We start from the raw sequence: 20,108 nt of genomic DNA, 5'->3' as shown, positions 1-20,108 counted from the left end.
CCAAATTCTTGAGTGTTTGTATTGATAATAACCTGAACTGGAAGTTACATGTTATAAATCATCTTAAACATTTTAGCTCCTAACTTTTGCATTATGAGTGATTACAAACTTCGGAGTTAAAAATTTCAGAAGTTCAACTTACTTCTCCCCTTTCTCTCACTAATTTTTAATGGCATAATATTCTGGGGAACACTTTATTGATCTAAAAAGAAGGGCTCAGAAATGTATAATAAGGTAAACATATGATGGCCATTTGAGAACTTCTTTAGGTACCTCTTTAAACAATATTATGAAAAGAGTAGATTGCTACTTACCATAGAGAAGAGACATTGAATCACAAACAGGCACAGCAAAAAAACTGTTATACAGAGTGTGTGTGTGTGTGTGTGTGTGTGTGTGTGTGTGTGTGTGTGTTTTTTTTCTACTTTAGAAAAATGCCTTTCGGCTGAAAGCTTAAATGTATAGCAGTCTTTTTGTTGTGTCTGTTTTCGGCTCCATTTGTTCTCTGTATAGTGAGTAGCAGTCTACCTTTTCATAATATTTTCATTGCTCCATCCTGAATTTTCCATTGTTTGACTCTTTAAACAGTTGGACATACCGACCACAACCTTGCAATACATCTACTCTGAAATTAAGTTTATTGTCAACAGTCAGTCACAGTTCAAAAACAACAGCTAACATTCAGAAACATAATATTAGAAGAAGAAATTAATTACTTTAGTCATCACTTAGAATTAGCGTGTCACAGAAAGTTCAGCTTTAAAAAACTTTGACCACTCTCTTAATGATGTGAAGAGTCTAATAAATGATAAAATGAACCTCAAACACAAGCTGAAGTCTTAATAATCTTGCAGATCTCCCATGGACACAGACAAGATGTCTCTGCTTGAAAGTATATGTCGGAATGATAAGGAAAATGGACAAATTCTGCAGCATATTCTGTGGGAGGTAAATATACACTTTACAGCTGAATAACATTAATATTTTGGTATTTTTTTCTAAATGTACTGTTCTGTATGAGATATAAGTAGATGTGAATTGTTGTTTACTGTGGAAAGTTTACTTCCGAATACATCTATAATTAACACAATAGTGCAAACAATTACTGTATCCGCTTGAGTGGTTGTAGTAACTGTCGCTCAGGATGCTAATGGTGATATTGTGTACATTTCTGTGCTGCTTTCCATTTCTTTGTGTTTCCCAACACTTGCAATGACTCCTTTTGTACGGTGTTCTTTTCAGCTGTACTCTTTAATTTTGTGTGTATTACTGTAACTCATAAAGCACCACAAAAACATTTCATGGAATTCTTTTTCAGACATTAGTGTTTAAAGACTGGTATAACTGAAATATTACCTTAACATTGCTAAATTACAAAAATATTTAGTTGTGTGTAATAAAAACAAAATTCTGCATTTACTAGCATCTTTTTCTGTACTTGAAGAACCTACGGATCATTCAGAAACACTACAATTACACTGATGTAAAATATTTTGTTTTCCTTCAAAGATTATAAGACAATATCAAAAATTAAAAACAGTCTAAAATTATTTGTGTGTGTTAAATCAAGCAATGGAAACTCCATGTAAGGATATCAACCATAAAAAAGACACATTAAGTTGCAGATAGGCTCAATTAAAAGACATTTAAACTAAGCTTTCAGCCACAGCCTTCATCAGCAAAAGAGTAACAGAGCAACACACACCCCATATACACACACAAGAAAGCACATCTCATGCACACATGACTGCCAACTCCAGCAGCTCACGCCAGAATGTAACTCTCACTTGTGATGGCAGCAGCAATCTGGAGGGGGCAGGGAAGAGGAATGGATAGCAATGTATAGGTCAGGGGACAGAGGAACTCTGTCTGGCAGTGTGTGTAGGGACTAGAATGCCAACAGGTGCAGCGTAAAGAGGTTTTGGTGCAGGGACTCGGGGAAAAAAGGATCGAAGGCAGCAGAGGTTGGCAAACAAAGAGGCTGAGAGATGAGAATGACAATTAGATGATAAGACAGAGGGGATGGAAACTGTTCAACAGTGGAAGTGTGGAAGGTATGTTACTGTACATTGAGGCTGGGATAGTTATGGGAGCGAAGAACATGTTGTAAGCATAACTCCCATCTGTCCTATCATCTCCTCCTCATTCTCATCTCCTAGCCTCTTTGTTTGCCGCCTTCTGCCAACACACCTGCCCATCTTTCCCTGCTCCTCTCCTCTTCGCTCTTTTTTTCCCCATCTCCCTGCCCCACTACCTCCTAACACTGCACCTGTGGACATCCTAGACCTGCACACTCCATCAGACAGCATTCCTCTGCCCTGTAATCTGCATACTGCTTTCCTTTCTCCACCCCCTCCAGATTGCTGTGAATTAGGAATAGTTGTTTATTTGTCTCATAACATAGATAAGCTAATGATTTGATTAGAGTATAGGAGACACATAAAAATATGGTTTATACAATTTCATTGGTATAACACTAAGGTTAATAAGATGATTTAAACATTAATGTAACTTATGTCATATTTACATAATAAGACAATTGATACAACTACATCCTGCTCAAATATTCAGTTCATCGTTCACAAATTCTTCAACTGAGTAGTAGCATCACTGAAGTAGAGTATCATGCAGCTTTCTTTTCAGTGAATCTAGGTTCATACTCAGAATGTTTTTGGCTTGTAGTTTGTTGTAAATTTTCGTTCCCTTATACTGGGGAGTTTGAGAATATAATTTTAAACAATGAGCAGGCAGCATAAAATTTTCTTTATTTGTTGTATTGTAAGTGTGATCAAAGCAGTTCTCTTGACATAATTCTAAACTGTTGCGTAAAAAAGTTATAATATCATAGATATAAAGGGAGGACACTGTTAATAATTTCAGATTTTTAAGTAGTGGGCAACATGATTTTCTTGGATGTGCAGCACACATGTTTCTAACAATTATTTCTGTAATTTCACTATGCACATTAAGTTTCTCAAATTTCCCCAAAAAACAATACCATACCTTATAAATGACTGGAAATAGCTATGGTATGCATTTTTCCTTGTGTCCATGTCAGTGGCATTAGCTAATATGTGCATTGAAAATGCAAAGTTACATAGTTTGTTTAATAGCTAACATGTGTATTCAAATTTGAATTCTTGTCTAGGTTCAATCCTAAAAATTTCACAGAATCGACTTCTAGATTTTGATTTTTGTGATTGATTTTAATATCCTGGGATGTTGACTGTTTTTTTCTGAACTGGGCCACATGGGTTTTTGGGATGTTTAGGGTTAATGTGTTGAGATGAAACCAAGTTTCTAAATGATCTGCTGTATTGATGATGCTGATAGGAATAGTTTCTGGCTCCTGTTCTTCAATTAATACAGTAGTGTCATCTGCAAATAAGACTAATGGGGCATTTTATTGATTGATAAGTCATTAATGTAGAATAGAAACAAAGTAGTTCCTAGGATATAACCTTGATGGAGACCTTGTGTTACTGTCTTCCATTTGGAAAAGTAATTTGCTGCATTTGTAGAGACAACCACTCTTTGCTTCCCTGTTGCACTGGTATGAAGTAAGTCATTGTAAAGTACTACCCCCTAATTCCATATTTGTCAAGTTTGAGGATACGAAGTGTATGATTTACTGAGTCAAAAGCTTTTGTGAGATCATGAAAGATCCCTGTGACTTTATTCTTATTGTCTAATGATGAACTAATCTTATCAACAAATTTGTTTACTGCATCTGTAGTGCTTTTTCCGCATTGGAAGCTAAATTGAATTTTCAAAATAATCTCATATTTTTTAAAAAAATTTTGAATCTGGATGGTAGCAGCTGTTTCAGATGCTTTTGACAGGACTGGGAGAAGAGAGATGGGACAATAATTTCCCATATCCTCTCTTGACCCTTTTTTGAACAGCAGTTTTACTTCCGCATAGTTTAGCACCTCTGGGAAACATCCATGTTCAAAAGACTGACTTTTTATTAAAGATAGTCGTGTCTTGTTATTTTATGCACAAATTTGAGAACTTTTGTGTGTATCCCACCCCAACCTGAAGAATTTTTGTTTTTCAGTGTTAATATAATGTTTTATATGTCTGTCGCTGACACCCTTTAAATTTTGTGAAGCATTCCAACATTTGATTAAGTCTGAAGGAACATACTTTGTCGTCATAATCTGCTGTCATCCCATGTGATAGATCCATCCTGGCTTGAGCTGCCGGAGCTGGTGGTCATGTTTGCATGAGGTGTGCTTGGTTGTGTATATGAATGGTGTACATTTCTCTCTTTCTCTTTTGCTGATGAAGACTGTGGCCAAAAGCTTCGTGTCTTTTAATGGAGCCTGTGTTCAACGTAACGTGTCTTCTTTACGGTAAGTAACAGTTTATGTTTCCTGCATTTTTTGTAGGTGTTATTTATTTTCACCCAATAAATTAATTTTGGAATGGATTGCTTATGAGTGTTTTAATTTATCATTTTAGACAAGGGTTAACTATATTCCTAATATTAATACAGGTAACATGTAAATGATCGGTCTATGATCAAATATTTACTGGTATAATGTACTAATTTTGTAAATGTGTGAACATCCTGCACTGTAGTAAAAATGTTGTGATTATAAGCTATGGAACTTAGAAAGAACTGAGAAACCAAAATAGCTTCATTACAGTAAGTATGTAAAAGTGCGGATATGTAGGACTTGACTGTATGGTTGATGATGCAACTTCTCTCAACCAAATTTTGTGATTTTTCAAGACTAGAAATTCCAGTGAAGGGTACAAGCAATAGCATTATGCACACTGACATTTGAAAATGTTGTTAATGGTATGGTGTTCATCAGAATGGAACAAATGCGCAAAGTATAAACACATTTTCCATATAACAGAAAAAGGCCATAAGAATAATAAGCAACAATAGTAATCAAACTCATTACAAAGATCTGTTAAAAATATTGTGAATTTTAACTACACTGTGTGAGTACATCTATCAGCCAGTAATGGACGTAGAAAAAGACAATTATTGCATAAACACCTTTTTCCATGACCATGTCCTCTAGATCTAGATCAAACTCATATTTACGAAGAAAGAATAAACATAAAACACGAAACAGCATTTTCTATGGAAGAATAAAATTTTACAAATAACTGCCTAAGGTTGGTTGTAGTGAAGAGTAGCAGACTGTAGCTACATCAGGTGGACAGCTGATTCACTTGATGAGCTGTCAACATTGTTCATGCATTGGCCTCCAGGAGCACTGTGATCATTTCTCCTTGCCACAGTCCGAAGTTCTGTGACTGTTAATTTGTGTTTCTTATTTCTCACTTTCACTGAATAAACTTGACAATAATTGCTTTATGTTAACTAGTTACACAACAGCTTCTCTGTGAATTGATCTAATTGCTCTACATGCATGATTGATGTGAATAAAATGCTGTCTTGAGATACTGCATTACATTCCATATTTGTTCTCACTGTATTTGAACTCAGGATGCATATTAAGTTCATAAGTTTAGCAACAGACTGCGACAGGATTGAAGAGATTACAAAAATTAACTTACACTGAGGTGCCTAATCTAATCGGATAGCAATATGCACATATACAGATGGCAATAGTATCATGTACACAGGTTACAAATGGACAGTGCTTTGCGGAGCTTTCATTTGTACTCAGTTGATTTGTGTGAAAAGGTTTCCGATGTGAATAAGCCCACATGACAGGAATTAAAATACTTTGAACATGGAATGGTAGTTGGAGCCACATGCAAGGAACATGCATTTTGGAAATCGCTAGGAATTAATATTCCAAGATCCACAGTGTCAAGAGCGTGCCAAGAATGCGTGAAATAATCACAGAATTCCATGGGGGCATACAACCAACGTATATATTAGGACAGTGTGACAAAATTTGATGTTAATGGGCTATGGCAGCAGATGACCAATGCAAGTGCCTTTGCTAACGGTATGAAATCACTTGCAGGGCCTCTCCTGAGCTCGTGACCATATCGGTTGCACCCTGTTGTTGTTGTTGTCTTCAGTCCTGAGACTGGTTTGATGCTCTCCATGCTACTCTATCCTGTGCAAGCTTTTTCATCTCCCAGTACCTACTGCAACCTACATCCTTCTGAATCTGCTTAGAGTATTCATCTCTTGGTCTCCCTCTACGATTTTTACCCTCCACGCTGCCCTCCAATACTAAATTGGTGATCCCTTGATGCCTCAGAACATGTCCTACCAACCGATCCCTTCTTCTGGTCAAGTTGTGCCACAAACTTCTCTTCTCCCCAATCCTATTCAATACTTCCTCATTAGTTATGTGATCTACCCATCTAATCTTCAGCGTTCTTCTGCAGCACCACATTTCGAAAGCTTCTATTCTCTTCTTGTCTAAACTATTTATCGTCCACGCTTCACTTCCATACATGGCTACACTCCACACAAATACTTTCAGAAACGACCTCCTGACACTTAAATCTATACTCGATGTTAACAAATTTCTCTTCTTCAGAAACGCTTTCCTTGCCATTGCCAGCCTACATTTTATATCCTCTCTACTTCGACCATCATCAGTTATTTTGCTCCCCAAATAGCAAAACTCCTTTACTTCTTTAAGTGCCTCATTTCCTAATCTAATTCCCTCAGCATTACCCGACTTAATTAGACTACATTCCATTATCCTTGTTTTGCTTTTGTTGATGTTCATCTTATATCCTCCTTTCAAAGACATTGTCCATTCCATTCAACTGCTCTTCCAAGTCCTTTGCTGTCTCTGACAGAATTACAATGTCATCGGCGAACCTCAAAGTTTTTATTTCTTCTCCATGAATTTTAATACCTACTCTGAATTTTTCTTTTGTTTCCTTTATTGCTTGCTCAATATACAGATTGAACAACATCGGGGAGAGGCTACAACCCTGTCTTACTCCCTTCCCAACCACTGCTTCCCTTTCATGTCCCTCGACTCTTATATCTGCCATCTGGATTCTGTACAAATTGTAAATAGCCTTTCGCTCCCTGTATTTTACCCCTGCCACCTTTAGAATTTGAAAGAGAGTATTCCAGTCAACATTGTCAAAAGCTTTCTCTAAGTCTAGGTTGCACCCTAGCCGATTGAAAATCCATGATGTGGTCAAATAAGTGCCAATTTATTTGTGTCTGAGTGTGGTGCTGGCTCAACAAAGCCACGGACCCAAGCTTTCATAAAGGCACTGTGCAAGCTGGTGGTAGTTCCATAATGGTGTGGGCTTCATTTACAGGAAATGGATTGGGTCTTATGGTCCAACTGAACCAATCATTGAGTGGAAATGGTTATGTTTGGCCACTGGGAGACCATTTGCAGGCATTCGTGGATATCCTGTTCCCAAACAACGGTGGAATTTTTATGGATGACAATGCGCCACGTCACTGGGTCACAATTGTTTGCAGTTTGTATGAAGAACATTCTGGAAAATTCAAGTGAATGCTTTTGGCCACCCAGATTGCACGACAACAATCCCATTGAACATTTACAGGATGTAAGAGAGGTCAGTTCATGCACAAACCCTGCACCCGCAAACGTTTCGCAGCTAAGGATAGCTCACTATTTCTGCAGGGAACTTCCCACGACTTGTTGAGTCCGTGCAACACCGAGTTGCTGCGCACCCCTCCACTTTTTTTTTCCACCCTCCATCAGCCTTCTGGCTGGTTTGATGCATACCCCACATATTCCTCTCTCTTCAGAGTAGCACCTGCAGCCTATCCCTTTGTTTGTTTACTGGACATATTCCAATCTCTGTTTTCCCGTACAGTTTTTACCCTCTACATCTCCCCTGCTTCCATGGAAGGTATTCCATGATGTCTTAACAGATATCCTACCTTTCTGTCTCTTCTTCTTATTAATGTTTTCCTTATATTCTCTTCATTGCCATGTCTCTGGAGAATAACCTCATTTCTTACCCTATCAGTCCATCTAATTTTCAACATTCTTTTGTAGCCCATCATCTCAGATTCTCCAATTCTCTTCTTTTTGCCGGCCGCGGTGGCCGTGCGGTTCTGGCGCTGCAGTCCGGAACCGCGGGACTGCTACGGTCGCAGGTTCGAATCCTGCCTCGGGCATGGGTGTGTGTTGATGTCCTTAGGTTAGTTAGGTTTAAGTAGTTCTAAGTTCTAGGGGACTTATGACCTAAGATGTTGAGTCCCATAGTGCTCAGAGCCATTTTTCTCTTCTTTTTCAGTTTACCAACAGTCCATGTTTCACTACCACATAATGCTATACTCCAGACATACCTCCTCAGAAATTTCTTTCTCAAATTAAGGCCTATTGTTAATACTAGTAGACTTCTCTTTGCTCTTTTTTGCCAGTGCTAGGCTGCTTTTTATGTTGTCCTCACTCCATCCATTGTGGGTTTTCTGCTCCCTAGGTAGCAGAATTCCTTAACTTCACCTACTTTGTGATCACCAATCCTTATGTTAAGTTTCTCACTGTTCTCACTTCTGCTGCTTCTCATTGCTTTCATCTTTCTTCAATTTATTCTCAGTCCATATTCTGTATTCGTTAGACTGTTCATCCCATTCAGCGGATTCTGTAATTCCTCTTCACTTTCACTGAGGATAGCAGTGTCATCAGCTTATCTTATCATCGATATCTTTTCACCTTGAATTTTAACTTCACTTTTGAAACTTTCTTTTATTTTCGTAATTGCTTCTTTTATGTATAGATTGAGCAGTAGCAGCGAAAGACCACATCCTTGCCTTACACCCTTTTAGTCTGAGCACTTCGTTCTTGGTCTTCCACTCTTATTATTCCATCTTGACTGCTGTACATTTTTTATATTACCAGTCTCTCCCTATAGCTTACCCCTATTTTTCTCAGAATTTTGCACCACTTGACATTGTTGAACACTTCTGTGGGTCAACAAATTCTGTGGCTATGTCTTGATTTTTCTTTAGTCTTGTTTCCATTATTAACCACAATGTCAGAATTGCCTTTCTTGTTGGATGCATGAACTGTTAAGATGATCATGCAATAATTTTTGCACTTGTTGGCTCTTGCAGTTTTCAGAATTTTGTAGATGATGTTTTCTGAAAGCCAGATGATGTATCGCCAGCCTCATACATTCTACACACCAATGTGAATAGTCATTTTTCTGATTTTAATGCTGGATCCCTCATCTCTCTTGTATCGACTCCTGTTTCTCTGTTTCTTCTTCTACACATCATCAGACTAGGCTTAAAGCAGCTGTGTGGTTCGAACCCAGGACCAAGAACTTTTGATGACTAATAAAAGACTGTACCACTAGACCATGGGTGCATATCATTGCTGGAGGAGGTCAGACATGATATTAGGAGGTAGCCCATGACTTTTGTCACCTCAGTATATTTAAAATACTAGCTAAGAGGTACTTTATTTCAGTATGTTCGATCAGTGACGGATTATTCCAGCAACAAAGAGTAGGGATTTGATAAAAAATGTACCTCAAATAAATAATAACAATACCCCTCTGTCATTCCACATAGTACTGTGGCTGCTGACTCAGCTTTCAGGTAATCAAATGGTTATTTGTGGCACACAAAATGGAAACCAAACACCCGCCCTATGGTTGTGGTGGCAGCTGATAGGGTGTGTAATGTTACATTGTGAAATAAGGTGTTTGTAGTATCAGTAACACATGCATATGAAGGCTTCAGTCTTCATTCAGCCATCCTAATTTCTGTTTTCTCTAGTTTACATTAATTATTTTAGGCCATGTGCAGCTCGTGGTTTCTGTATTTGGGAAGTTCGTGACATTTACTGATTGTAACCATGGTGTCAGGTACCTCAAAAAAATTTATGCATTGTATCTCCCATCCTTTCCATAGTCAACTACTAAAATAAACCAAAAGGTAACTCCTCAAGGTAAGGTGTATAGGAAGCGTGTTTAGCCACTAACGTCACATTTCTCGACATTTTATTGTAACAAACATATGAAAAGTTGTGTGTTTTCGAGAGTTCATCAATGTGGTGTCTGATACCTTTGGGATGGATGCTTAATGTATTTCTTGTGTTTGATTCTGAACTTGAGATGTTTAATTTTTTGTAGCATTCAATGCTTGGCATTTATGAGTTTTCGCGATGTAACTTTGATGTTGTATGAGGTCAGAGGTACTGTGCTGTGATTGGCTGATAGAAGCAAACTGAGCAGTTCCAATGTTGTTAGAAGAATTTGCTAAGCCTACATTCTGCATTGTTTGGTTTTCATATTTATACTTAACTTATTACAAAACTATGTAGTTTAAGTGCTACACTGCATTAAATCTCTTTTTAGAGCGATTTATTGTGATGTTGGTAGCTAGACGTACAAACATACATTGCTCCTTTGAAATTATGTATACACCCTCACTTGCATTTCCACTGTTTTTGTTCTTGATTGATGTCTAGATTGGTATGGGCACACCAAGTTCTTTCACTTCAGGTCCAAGCTCTTTCCATATCTGTGGTATGCTGCAAGAAAATAAAACACAGACACAATACACTCACAAAAATAAACTTGCTTATTACACATTTTATCCTGCAAACACAGACAAGAAGCAAGAAAATTCTTGGCGTATAATAGAGGTAATGAAGTGTACCACGTGCTTATTTCGTCTAATCATTTGTGAAACCTTCCCTAATGGTTGCTGCTTACGTTACCATATTCTTGTGCACTCTAGCAAAATATTTACAGACTTGCTTTTCCTACAGCGGCTAGAATTGCCAGTGCCAGAAATGCAAAACCATCTTCTTCACTATCAGAACATTAGTACTAAATGTTGATGAATGGCACATGAAAGCAGAATAGAGATATATAGAGACAGGAATTCATTAATGAAGGTTCAGCCACTCTGATTCCCCTTCACTGTGAACAGTGATATGTGAAAATTATGTGGGCGTTGTTATAACAGCCTTAGGCTGAATAAATAGAGGCTTTGGAATACCCATAATAGCTGTACTGTATAGAAGCCATGCCCCAAACCTCTGCTATACTGAACTAACTGACATTTCAAGATGCAGCAGTGGGAGTAACTACTACCTGTTCAAAATACACCACTTGAATGTGTTGATTGCCTACTACATTTACATCCATACTCTGCATACCACCTTGAAGTGCGTGGTAGAAGATTGGCCCGTTATACTACGATTTCTTCCCATTCCATTCATGTATGGAGTGGGGGAAGAATGATTGTTTTTACACCTCTGTGTGTGCTGTAATTATCCTGATCTTGTATGGTCCATTAGACTAGTTATTACGATTTCTTCCCATTCCATTCATTTATGGGATGTGGGAAGAATGGGTGTTTTAATGCCTCTGTTATTCTGATCTTGTCCTCATGATCCCAATGTGAGACATACATGGATGGTTGTAGCATATTCGTAGAGTTATCATTTAAAGCCTATTCTTGAAACTTGGACAGATTTTCTCGAGATGGTTTACGTCTGTCTTCAAGATGCTGCCAGTTCAGTTGCTTCAGCATCTCTGTAACACATCTGACGTGGATCAAACAAACCCTTGACCATTCTTGCTGCCATTCTCTGTATATGTTCAGTGCCCCCTGTTAGTCCTGGTCCCACACACATGAGCAGTATTCTAGAATGTGTTGCAGAAGTGATTTGTAAGTAATCTCATTGGTAGACTGTATTTTACCAATAAACCAAAGTGTACCACCTGCTTTACCCACAACTGAGCCCATGTGATCGTTCAATTCATATCCCTACAAAGTGTTGCAATCAGGTATTTGTACGAGTTGGCCAATTATAGTCATGTGTGACTACTTTTTTTTAAGTACACAATTTTACATTTCTGAATGTTTAAAGGAAGTTGCCGGTTGATGCACCTCTTTTAAATCTTACAAGGATCTGACATGATTTATGCAGCCTCTATCAGACAGCACTTCATTGTAAATAATTGCATCATCTGCAAACAGTATGAGGGTACTATTTATATTGTCTTCAAAATCATTAATATACAACTTGAACAGCAAGGGTGCCAGTACACTTCCCTGGGGCACATCCGAAGTTCCTTCTACATCTGATGATGACTCTCCATCTAGATAACGTGCTGTGTCCACCATATCGTAAAGTCCTTGAGCCAGTCACAAATTTCACTTGATACCCCATGGAATGTAGTCGAATTAAGTCGGGTGATGCTGAGGAAATTAGATTAGGAAATGACACACTTAAAGTAGTAAAGAAATTTTGCTATTTGGGGAGCAAAATAACATGATGGTTGAAGTAGAGAGGATATAAAATGTAGACTGGCAATGGGAAGGAAAACGTTTCTGAAGAAGAGAAATTTGTTAACATCGAGTATAGATTTGGGTATCAGGAAGTTGTTTCTAAAAGTGTTTGTATGGAGTGTAGCCAATGGAAGTGAAACATGGACGATAAATAGTTTAGACAAGAAGAGAATAGAAGCTTTCGAAATGTGGTGCTACAGAAGAATGTTGAAGATTCGATGGGTAGATCACATAACTAATGAGGAGGTAGTGAATAGAATTGGAGAGAAGAGGAGTTTGTGGCACAACTTGACTAGAAGAAGGGATCGGTTCCGAGGAGGCATCAAGGGATCACCAATTTAGTACTGGAGGGCAGCGTGGAGGGTAAAAATCGTAGAGGGAGACCAAGAAATGAATACACTAAGCAGATTCAGAAGGATGTAGGCTGCAGTAGGTACTGGGAGATGAAGAGGCTTGCACAGGATAGAGTAGCATGGAGAGCTGCATCAAACCAGTCTCAGGACTGAAGACCACAACAACAACAACAACCACCCCATATGAGGAAACTTATGACAATAAGTGTAGGTATGATACTTGAGTTAAATGCATTCTGGAAGTCAGGAAATACTACTGCATCTACATAACTGTCTTGATCCAAAGTTTTCAGTATGCCATGTAAGAAAAGTACAAATCGAGTTTCATATGATTGATGTTTTCGGAATCCATGGAGGAGGTCATTCAGTTCAAGATACCTCATTATGTTCGATTCAGAATATGTTCTAAGGTTCTCTGTTTTGTTAGAAGTTTCTTTAGGGTGACGGTATGCCATGGTAGGTCCCTCCCATTATGAACTGTTCTACAGGGTACATATCTGTCCAGTGCATGGTCAACTATTCTTCCAAACTTGAGCCATAGTTGCTCTACATGCTTCTGCCCTGTGCTGAAAGTTTCAAGTTTTTTATTGAGATATGGCACTTCTGATTTTTTGCTTAGTTTATTGAAAATATATATCTTTCTGCTTCTTTTAGTTGTCCTTTGTACTTGGTAACCATTGCTTCCACAGCCATGTCATGGTCACACATAGCAGTTATAATGCGGGCATCGTCAAACAAACAGAAACAAAAAACCATCATCACCACTATCAAAATATTAATACTGTATGTTGATTAATGACACATGAAAGCAGAATAGAGATATACAGAGACAGGGATTAAATAGTGAAGGTTCGGCCATTCTGATTCGCTTTCATTGTAAGCTATGCTGCATGAAAATCATGTGGATGTTAGTAGAACAACCTTAGGCTGAATGAACAGTCTTTGAAATGCCCATTATTTAAATCCGTGTGGGGAAATATTCAAAATGTGTCCTGGTTGTTTAAGTACTGTCATCCCTTATTGCAATATATGTATATCTTGGGGCAGAGCCTTTAACTACGAGCCATGCCTCCTTCGGACAAATGCTATAAGAACATGGCCAACTGCCTATCCCATTCTTGTCAACCTACATCTGTAAGTATCCTGATACCTGTATAAATGAATTACATTAAGTGTTCCACAGATGAATAAAACAGCTGCTGCTGCTGCTGTTACTACTACTACTACTACTACTACTTCTACTTTGGCTGAGCTTCTTGCAGGAAGTGTACAGCCACCATACTCACACCAGGCAAGATCCCTGTAGTTTCTGGTGTCAGAGAGATACCTTTTTAGGTCAGAATGAAGATTTAGGCATATTTTTCTGAAAGGGGTCAAAATAGCAGAGGAGCCCCACAAAATGCTTAATAATGCACAGAAAAATATTTCATCAAAATATTAGAGGATTCACTAATAGGGTAGAAGAGCTTCTTGTCTGTTTGGAAAATGTAAAGAGATATGAGAATGAATTCGATAGCAGGAAAAAGAAGAGAGAGAAAAATAGAAGGTAAATATGGACTGGAGGAAAGGAATGAAAGAGGAAGCCACCTGGTAGAATTTTGCGCAGAACGTAATTTAATCACCATTTACACTTGGTTTAATAATCATAAAAAAGGTTATATACATGGAAGAGACCTGGAGAAAGGTTTCAGATTGAATATATAATGGTTAGGCAGAAATTTAGGAACCAGATTTTAAATGGAAAGACATTTCCAGGGCCAGATGTGGACTCTGATCGCAATTTGTTAGTTATGAACTGTAGCTTAAAATTGAAGAAATTGGAAAAAAGTAGGAAATTAGGGAAATGGGACTTGGATAAGATGAAAGAACCAGAGGTTGTTGGGAGCTTCAGAACGAGCATTGTACAATGGTTGACTAGAATAGGGGAAGGGGGACAGTACACAGTAGAGATGTAATAGTAAAGGGAGCAGAGGATCAAATAGGTACGAAGACAAGACGTAGTAGAAATCCTTGGATAATACTAGAGATATTGAATTTAATTGATGAAAGGAGAAAATTTAAAAATGCAGCAAATGAAGCAGGCGAAAGGGAATGCAAACATCTAAAAAGTGAGACTGACAGAAAGTGCAAAATTGCTAAGCAGGAATGGCTAGAGGACAAATGCAAGGGTTTAGAAGCATATTTCACTAGGGAGAAATAGATACCTCCTACAGAAAAACTAAAGAACCCTTTGGGGAAAAGAGAAGCAGCTGTATGAATATCAAGAGCTCAGATGGTAAACCAGTCCTAAGCAAATAAGGGAAAGCTGAAAGACGGAAGGATTATATTGAGTAAGGGAGAGGAATTTGAAAACAGTATTATAGAAAGGGAGGTGGACATAGATGAAGATGAGATGGGAGATATGATACTGCAAGACGAATGTGACGAAGCTCTGAAAGATCTAAGTCAAAACAAGGCCCTGAGAGTAGACGATATTCCATCAGAACTAATGATAGCTTTTGGAGAGCCAGCCATGATAAAACTCTTCTATCTGGTGTGCAAGGTATACGAGACAGATGAAATACCCTCAGACTTCAAGAATAATGTAGTAATTCCAATTCCAAAGAAAGCAAGTGCTGCCAGGTGTGAAAATTACAGAACAGTCAGTTTATAATAAGTCATGTTTGCAAAATATTAACACGGATTGCTTACAGAAGAATGGAAAAATTGGTAGAAGCAGACCTCAATTTGGATTCCAGAGAAATGTGGAGTTGTGCGATGCAGTACTGATCCTATGACTTACGTTAGAAGTTAGGTTAAGGAAAGGCAAACCTACATTTATAGCATTTAAAATAATTTGAAAGCCACAATCGCTTCAATCATTTATTAGATGACCAGTTTCGGCACTCATTTATAAAATCCACATTTCAGATCTGATGATGGCACCTTCAGAGTGCTGAAACCGGTCATCTAATAAACGACAGCAAAGGATTTGTAAGAGCAGTTGAATGGAATAGGCATTGTCTTGAAAGGAGGATATAAAATGAATGTCAACAAAAGCAAAGCAAGGATAATTGCATGTAGTCAAATTAAATCAGATGATCCTGAGGGAATTAGATTAGGAAACGAGACACTTACGGTAGTAGATGAGTTGTGTTATTTGGGCTGAAAATAACTGATGATAGCCAAAGTTGAGAGGATATAAGAGGTAGACTTGCAATGGCAGGAAAAGCATTTCTGATAAAGAGAAGCTTGTTAACATTGAATATAGATTTAAGTTTAGAAGTCCTTCCTGAAAGTATTCGTCTGGTGTGTAGCAGTGTATGGAAGTCAATCTTTAACGATAAACAGTTTAGATAAGAAGAGAATTGAAGTTTCTGAAATATGGTGTTACAGGAGAATGCTAGAGATTAGATGTGTTGATCACGTAACTAATGAGCAGGTGCTGAATAGAATTGGGGGGGGGGGGGGGGGGACACAAGGAATTTGTGGCAAAACTTGGGAAAATGAAGAGACTGGTAGATAGGACACATTCCGAGACATCAAATTATCACCAATTTATGATTGGAGGGAAGTGTGGGTGGTTAAAATTGTAAAGGGAGAGCAAAGGTGAATACAGTAAGCAGGTTCAGAAAGATGTAGGTTGCAGTAGTTATTCAGAGATGAAGAGGCTTGCACAAGATAGTGTAGTATGAAGAGTTGCATCAATCTAGTCTTCGGACTGAAGACCACACCAGCAAAAATGATGACAACAACAACAACAAAGACAAAGACAATAACAGCAACAACATGAAACAATAGACATTCTGTGTCCATTGGAACACCATGTAACAACAGGGTTAGACAAGTTATATATAAATGATTATGCTCTAGCAGCTTACTCGTGCAGAACTAATATGGAAAAAGTAGTTCTTACATATATTAAGGCAGAACACAAGTTCAAAAACATTGAGACAAGTGTATTTTGTAGTGATCAGCACACACAAGATTGTGCTTGTGAATTACTACAGAAAAACATTACATGTTTATTTGTAACTGTGTATAGATCCCCATAGGGAAAACAACTGTTCATACGGAATCTGGATTCCTGACTGTGCTATCTGTAGGACAGCAGCAAGCAGTTAATAGTTTGTGGTGACTTCAGTGTAGGTTTATTGAAGGATTCTGATAGGAAACATTCTCTGGAAACTGTATTTTGATCCTATAATTTAATCTCAGTAATTAACTTTCCAAGATGCATGGATAAAAATGGTAAGCCCACACTTAATAATGTTTTCTTGGGTGAAGCTCAAAGCAAGAAAACAACTGTTTACCTAGTAACAAATGATCTGTCTGATGATTACGCACAGTTAGTTAGGATAAATAAGATAGTGCCTTACAGAACTGATACTCCTCAGTTGAAATCAGTTAGAATAATTAATGACTCCAGGACATATGTTTTTAACTCTTGAGCTGGTTCGCACATGTATAAAGCATTCCAAACACAAATAAAATTGTTTGCATCATTCTAGTGTTGTTTCGCAATGGTGAGCCCATACCTGTTCCTTTGTGATTGCTGCAGCTAATACAGTGATAAATTGTGTTGTTATGCATCCATGCGAGCAGCAGCAATATAAAATAAACTGTGAGCTATCTCAGAAAAACTCTGTGCCAGAAAAATTTTATGATCATGTATGAAAATGACCCACATCATGAGCTACCAGCACAATCCCACAATAAGGCAGTTGTCTACAAGCTAATGAGTTATAAAATAAGCATTGGCGGGGTTTGAGGCAGCTGTGCTGTCTAATGCTTTGAGTGGGCCATTACTGTGGGGTGACACCTGTCCATGGTAACAGTGTGTGTAGTTGTGTAGTGAAAGTTTATTTCATTATTGTTTAATTAAACAGTTGTTTAGCACCTCCCCACCCCCACCCCTCCACCCCCACCAAAAAAAAAGAAAAAAAAAAGTAAGTTTTGAGGCTGGTTTGATGCATCTCTCTTGGCCAACCTCTACATCTCAGAGTAGCGCTTACAACCTATGTCATCAATTATTTGCTGGATATATTCCAATCTCTGCCTACGTCTACACTTTTTCTCCCCCTCTACGTCTTCCTATAGTACCGTAGAAGTCATTCTGTGATGTTTTCAGTTTTCCCACAGTCCATGTTTCACTGCCATCCATTGCTGTGCTCCAAACGTACATTCTCAGAAATGTCTGCCTCAAATTAAGGCACATGTTTGATAGTAGTAGACTTGTCTTGGCCTGGAATACCATTTTTGCCAGTGATAGTCTGCTTTTGATGTCCTCCTTGGTCTGTCCGTCATTGGTTATTTTGCTGCCTAGGTAGTAGAATCCCTTACTTCATCTACTTCATGACCATCGATCCTGATCTTCAGTTTCTCACTGTTCTCATTTCTGCTACATATTCTATAAGTTTATTTTATCTTTCTTGGATTAAACTATGATTCTGCTCTTGCATGTTTAGCTTGGTAACATAGAAACAGCTATTCTTCCCATGTGTACAAAGTAGGCTCCTTGCCCGACGGTATTATGAAAATCAGCACGCCCTCTTGTGGGTTTAGAATAGTTTGCATGAAATGTCCTGGGATGCAATTTATAATGAACTCAGTATTCATATAAAACTCAATGTATTCCATGATGAGTTCTATCGCTATTTTTAAATAGTTTTCTGGATAAGCTAATCAAAAAGGACATTAAACAGCCGTGTAAAAATGCATGGATAACCAAAAGGGATGAAAATATCTTGTGAACGAAAAAGAGAAATGTATTTGTTGGCAAGAACAAGTAGAGATTACAAAAACTACTGAAAATTACTAAGAAAAGTTACTTAAAATATCAAGGACCATGCTCATTTTGTTAGAAACCTGTAATTCTGAGAACAGAATTAAGGCTATATTTAATTTTTTGCAAAACTAGAGGAGGACAACCAGCCACTGGACAGGATAACATCACTATCCAGCTGAATGGAATGGCTATAAATTCTGAGACACAAGTAGCAAATATGTTTAATAATAGTTATGTTAGTAGAAAATATAGAGACAAAAACTACAAGAGAAGAATCATAGTAATATGTTGAAAAATCAGTTTTCATAAGATTCAATCACATGAATATATCACTTCTCCTTCTGAAATTAAGAAAATTATATATTCTCTCAAAAATAAAAACTCATATGGTTTTAGTGATGTTTCCAATAGAATAGTAAACATTTTCTTCCAAACAATAAGCTGTGTCTTACTTGAAATATGTAATGCATCATTAACTTAAAGCATTTTTTGAGAGAGACTGAAATATGCCCTTGCCAGTCTCCTCTTTAAGAAAGGTACTATGCTAGATGTCAGTATCTTCAGACTTGTTTCATTGCTGGAAATGGAAATGCCAAGTCCCATGCTTCTTGACAGAGCGTAAGGGGAATGACGCGAGAGATCTGCACTGGCGTACTAGGCAAGGTCCTAGTGGAGGAAGTTTGCCTTTGCCTTCCTCCATCCGTAATGGGGATGAATGATGATCATGATGAATAATGATGATGATGACGATGATGATGATGAAGACGACACAACACCACCCAGTCATCTCGACGCAGGTGAAAATCCCTGACCCCACTGGGAATTGAACCCGGTACTCCATGCTCGGGAAGCGAGAACGCTACTGTGAGACCGCGAGCTGCAGGCATCATGACATAATTTTCCAAAATTTTTGAGAAAGTGATGCAGTCTAGAACAGTATCTCATATTAGTGACAATAATGTCCTCAGCAAACCACAGTTTGGATTTCAGAAGAGTTACTCTACTGAGAATGCCGTGACATGCTCACTCAACAAATTTTACAAGCATTAAATAATAAAATAGCGCCATTTGGTTTTTTCTGTGACCTATCTGAGGCACTTTGCTACATGAATGACTATTCTCCTACATAAATTGGAGTTTATGTGGGACTGATGGTAAAGCCAACCACTGCATAATGTCATATGTAACCAAAAAAACACAGAAAGTTGCAATTAATGATTGAAATAATGTAGTCAACGGGGCATTATTCTGACTTGGGAGTAATCAGGCATGTGGTCCCTCAAGGCTCAATCTTAGGTCCATTATTGTTCCTCATATATGTAAAGGATATTCCGTCTAACACACAACAGGCAGAATTTGTTCTTTTTGCAGATTGCAACTATTCCAAGCATATACAAAGAAGCAAGAAATAGTGAACAATGTTCTCAAAAGTATCATTGATTGTTTTCTTCAGGTAGTCTCTGCCTCAATTTTAAAAAGATGCAACATACTCAGTTCTGCACATCCAGGGGTACTACACCAGTGATAGTGTAACACATGATGAAGAAGTAATAAATAGGGTGGAAACTACAAAATGTTTAGATGTCTATATTGATGAGAATTTAAAGTGGAAAAGGAGCATTTTAAAACTCTTAAAACATTTGCTTGCACTTGGATTTTTCAAGGAGAACAACATTGAAAGTCCTACATCATCATCATATTCAATATTTAACAATTCAGTAGTATACCCAGAATTTATCATCAATTATTGACCTTTCTGAAAAGTGATACTGTT

At 37.8% G+C, this 20,108-nt stretch overlaps 1 protein-coding gene across 1 annotated transcript in view; it reads left to right on the top strand.

Annotated features, from left to right (window-relative positions):
• Positions 1-20,108, top strand: part of LOC126456248 (serine-protein kinase ATM-like) — a 445,804-nt gene that overhangs the window by 304,998 nt on the left and 120,698 nt on the right. Inside the window, exon 44 of the mRNA XM_050091998.1 lies at positions 855-948. Within this exon, the coding sequence (XP_049947955.1) occupies positions 855-948 (94 nt within the window). The remainder of the gene's footprint in view (positions 1-854; positions 949-20,108) is intronic.

Source organism: Schistocerca serialis, chromosome 2 (assembly GCF_023864345.2).
Source record: "Schistocerca serialis cubense isolate TAMUIC-IGC-003099 chromosome 2, iqSchSeri2.2, whole genome shotgun sequence".
Classification (NCBI taxonomy): Eukaryota; Metazoa; Arthropoda; class Insecta; order Orthoptera; family Acrididae; genus Schistocerca; species Schistocerca serialis.
Note: the sequence above shows the minus strand (reverse complement) of the source record. Positions and strands in the feature narration are given on the sequence as shown.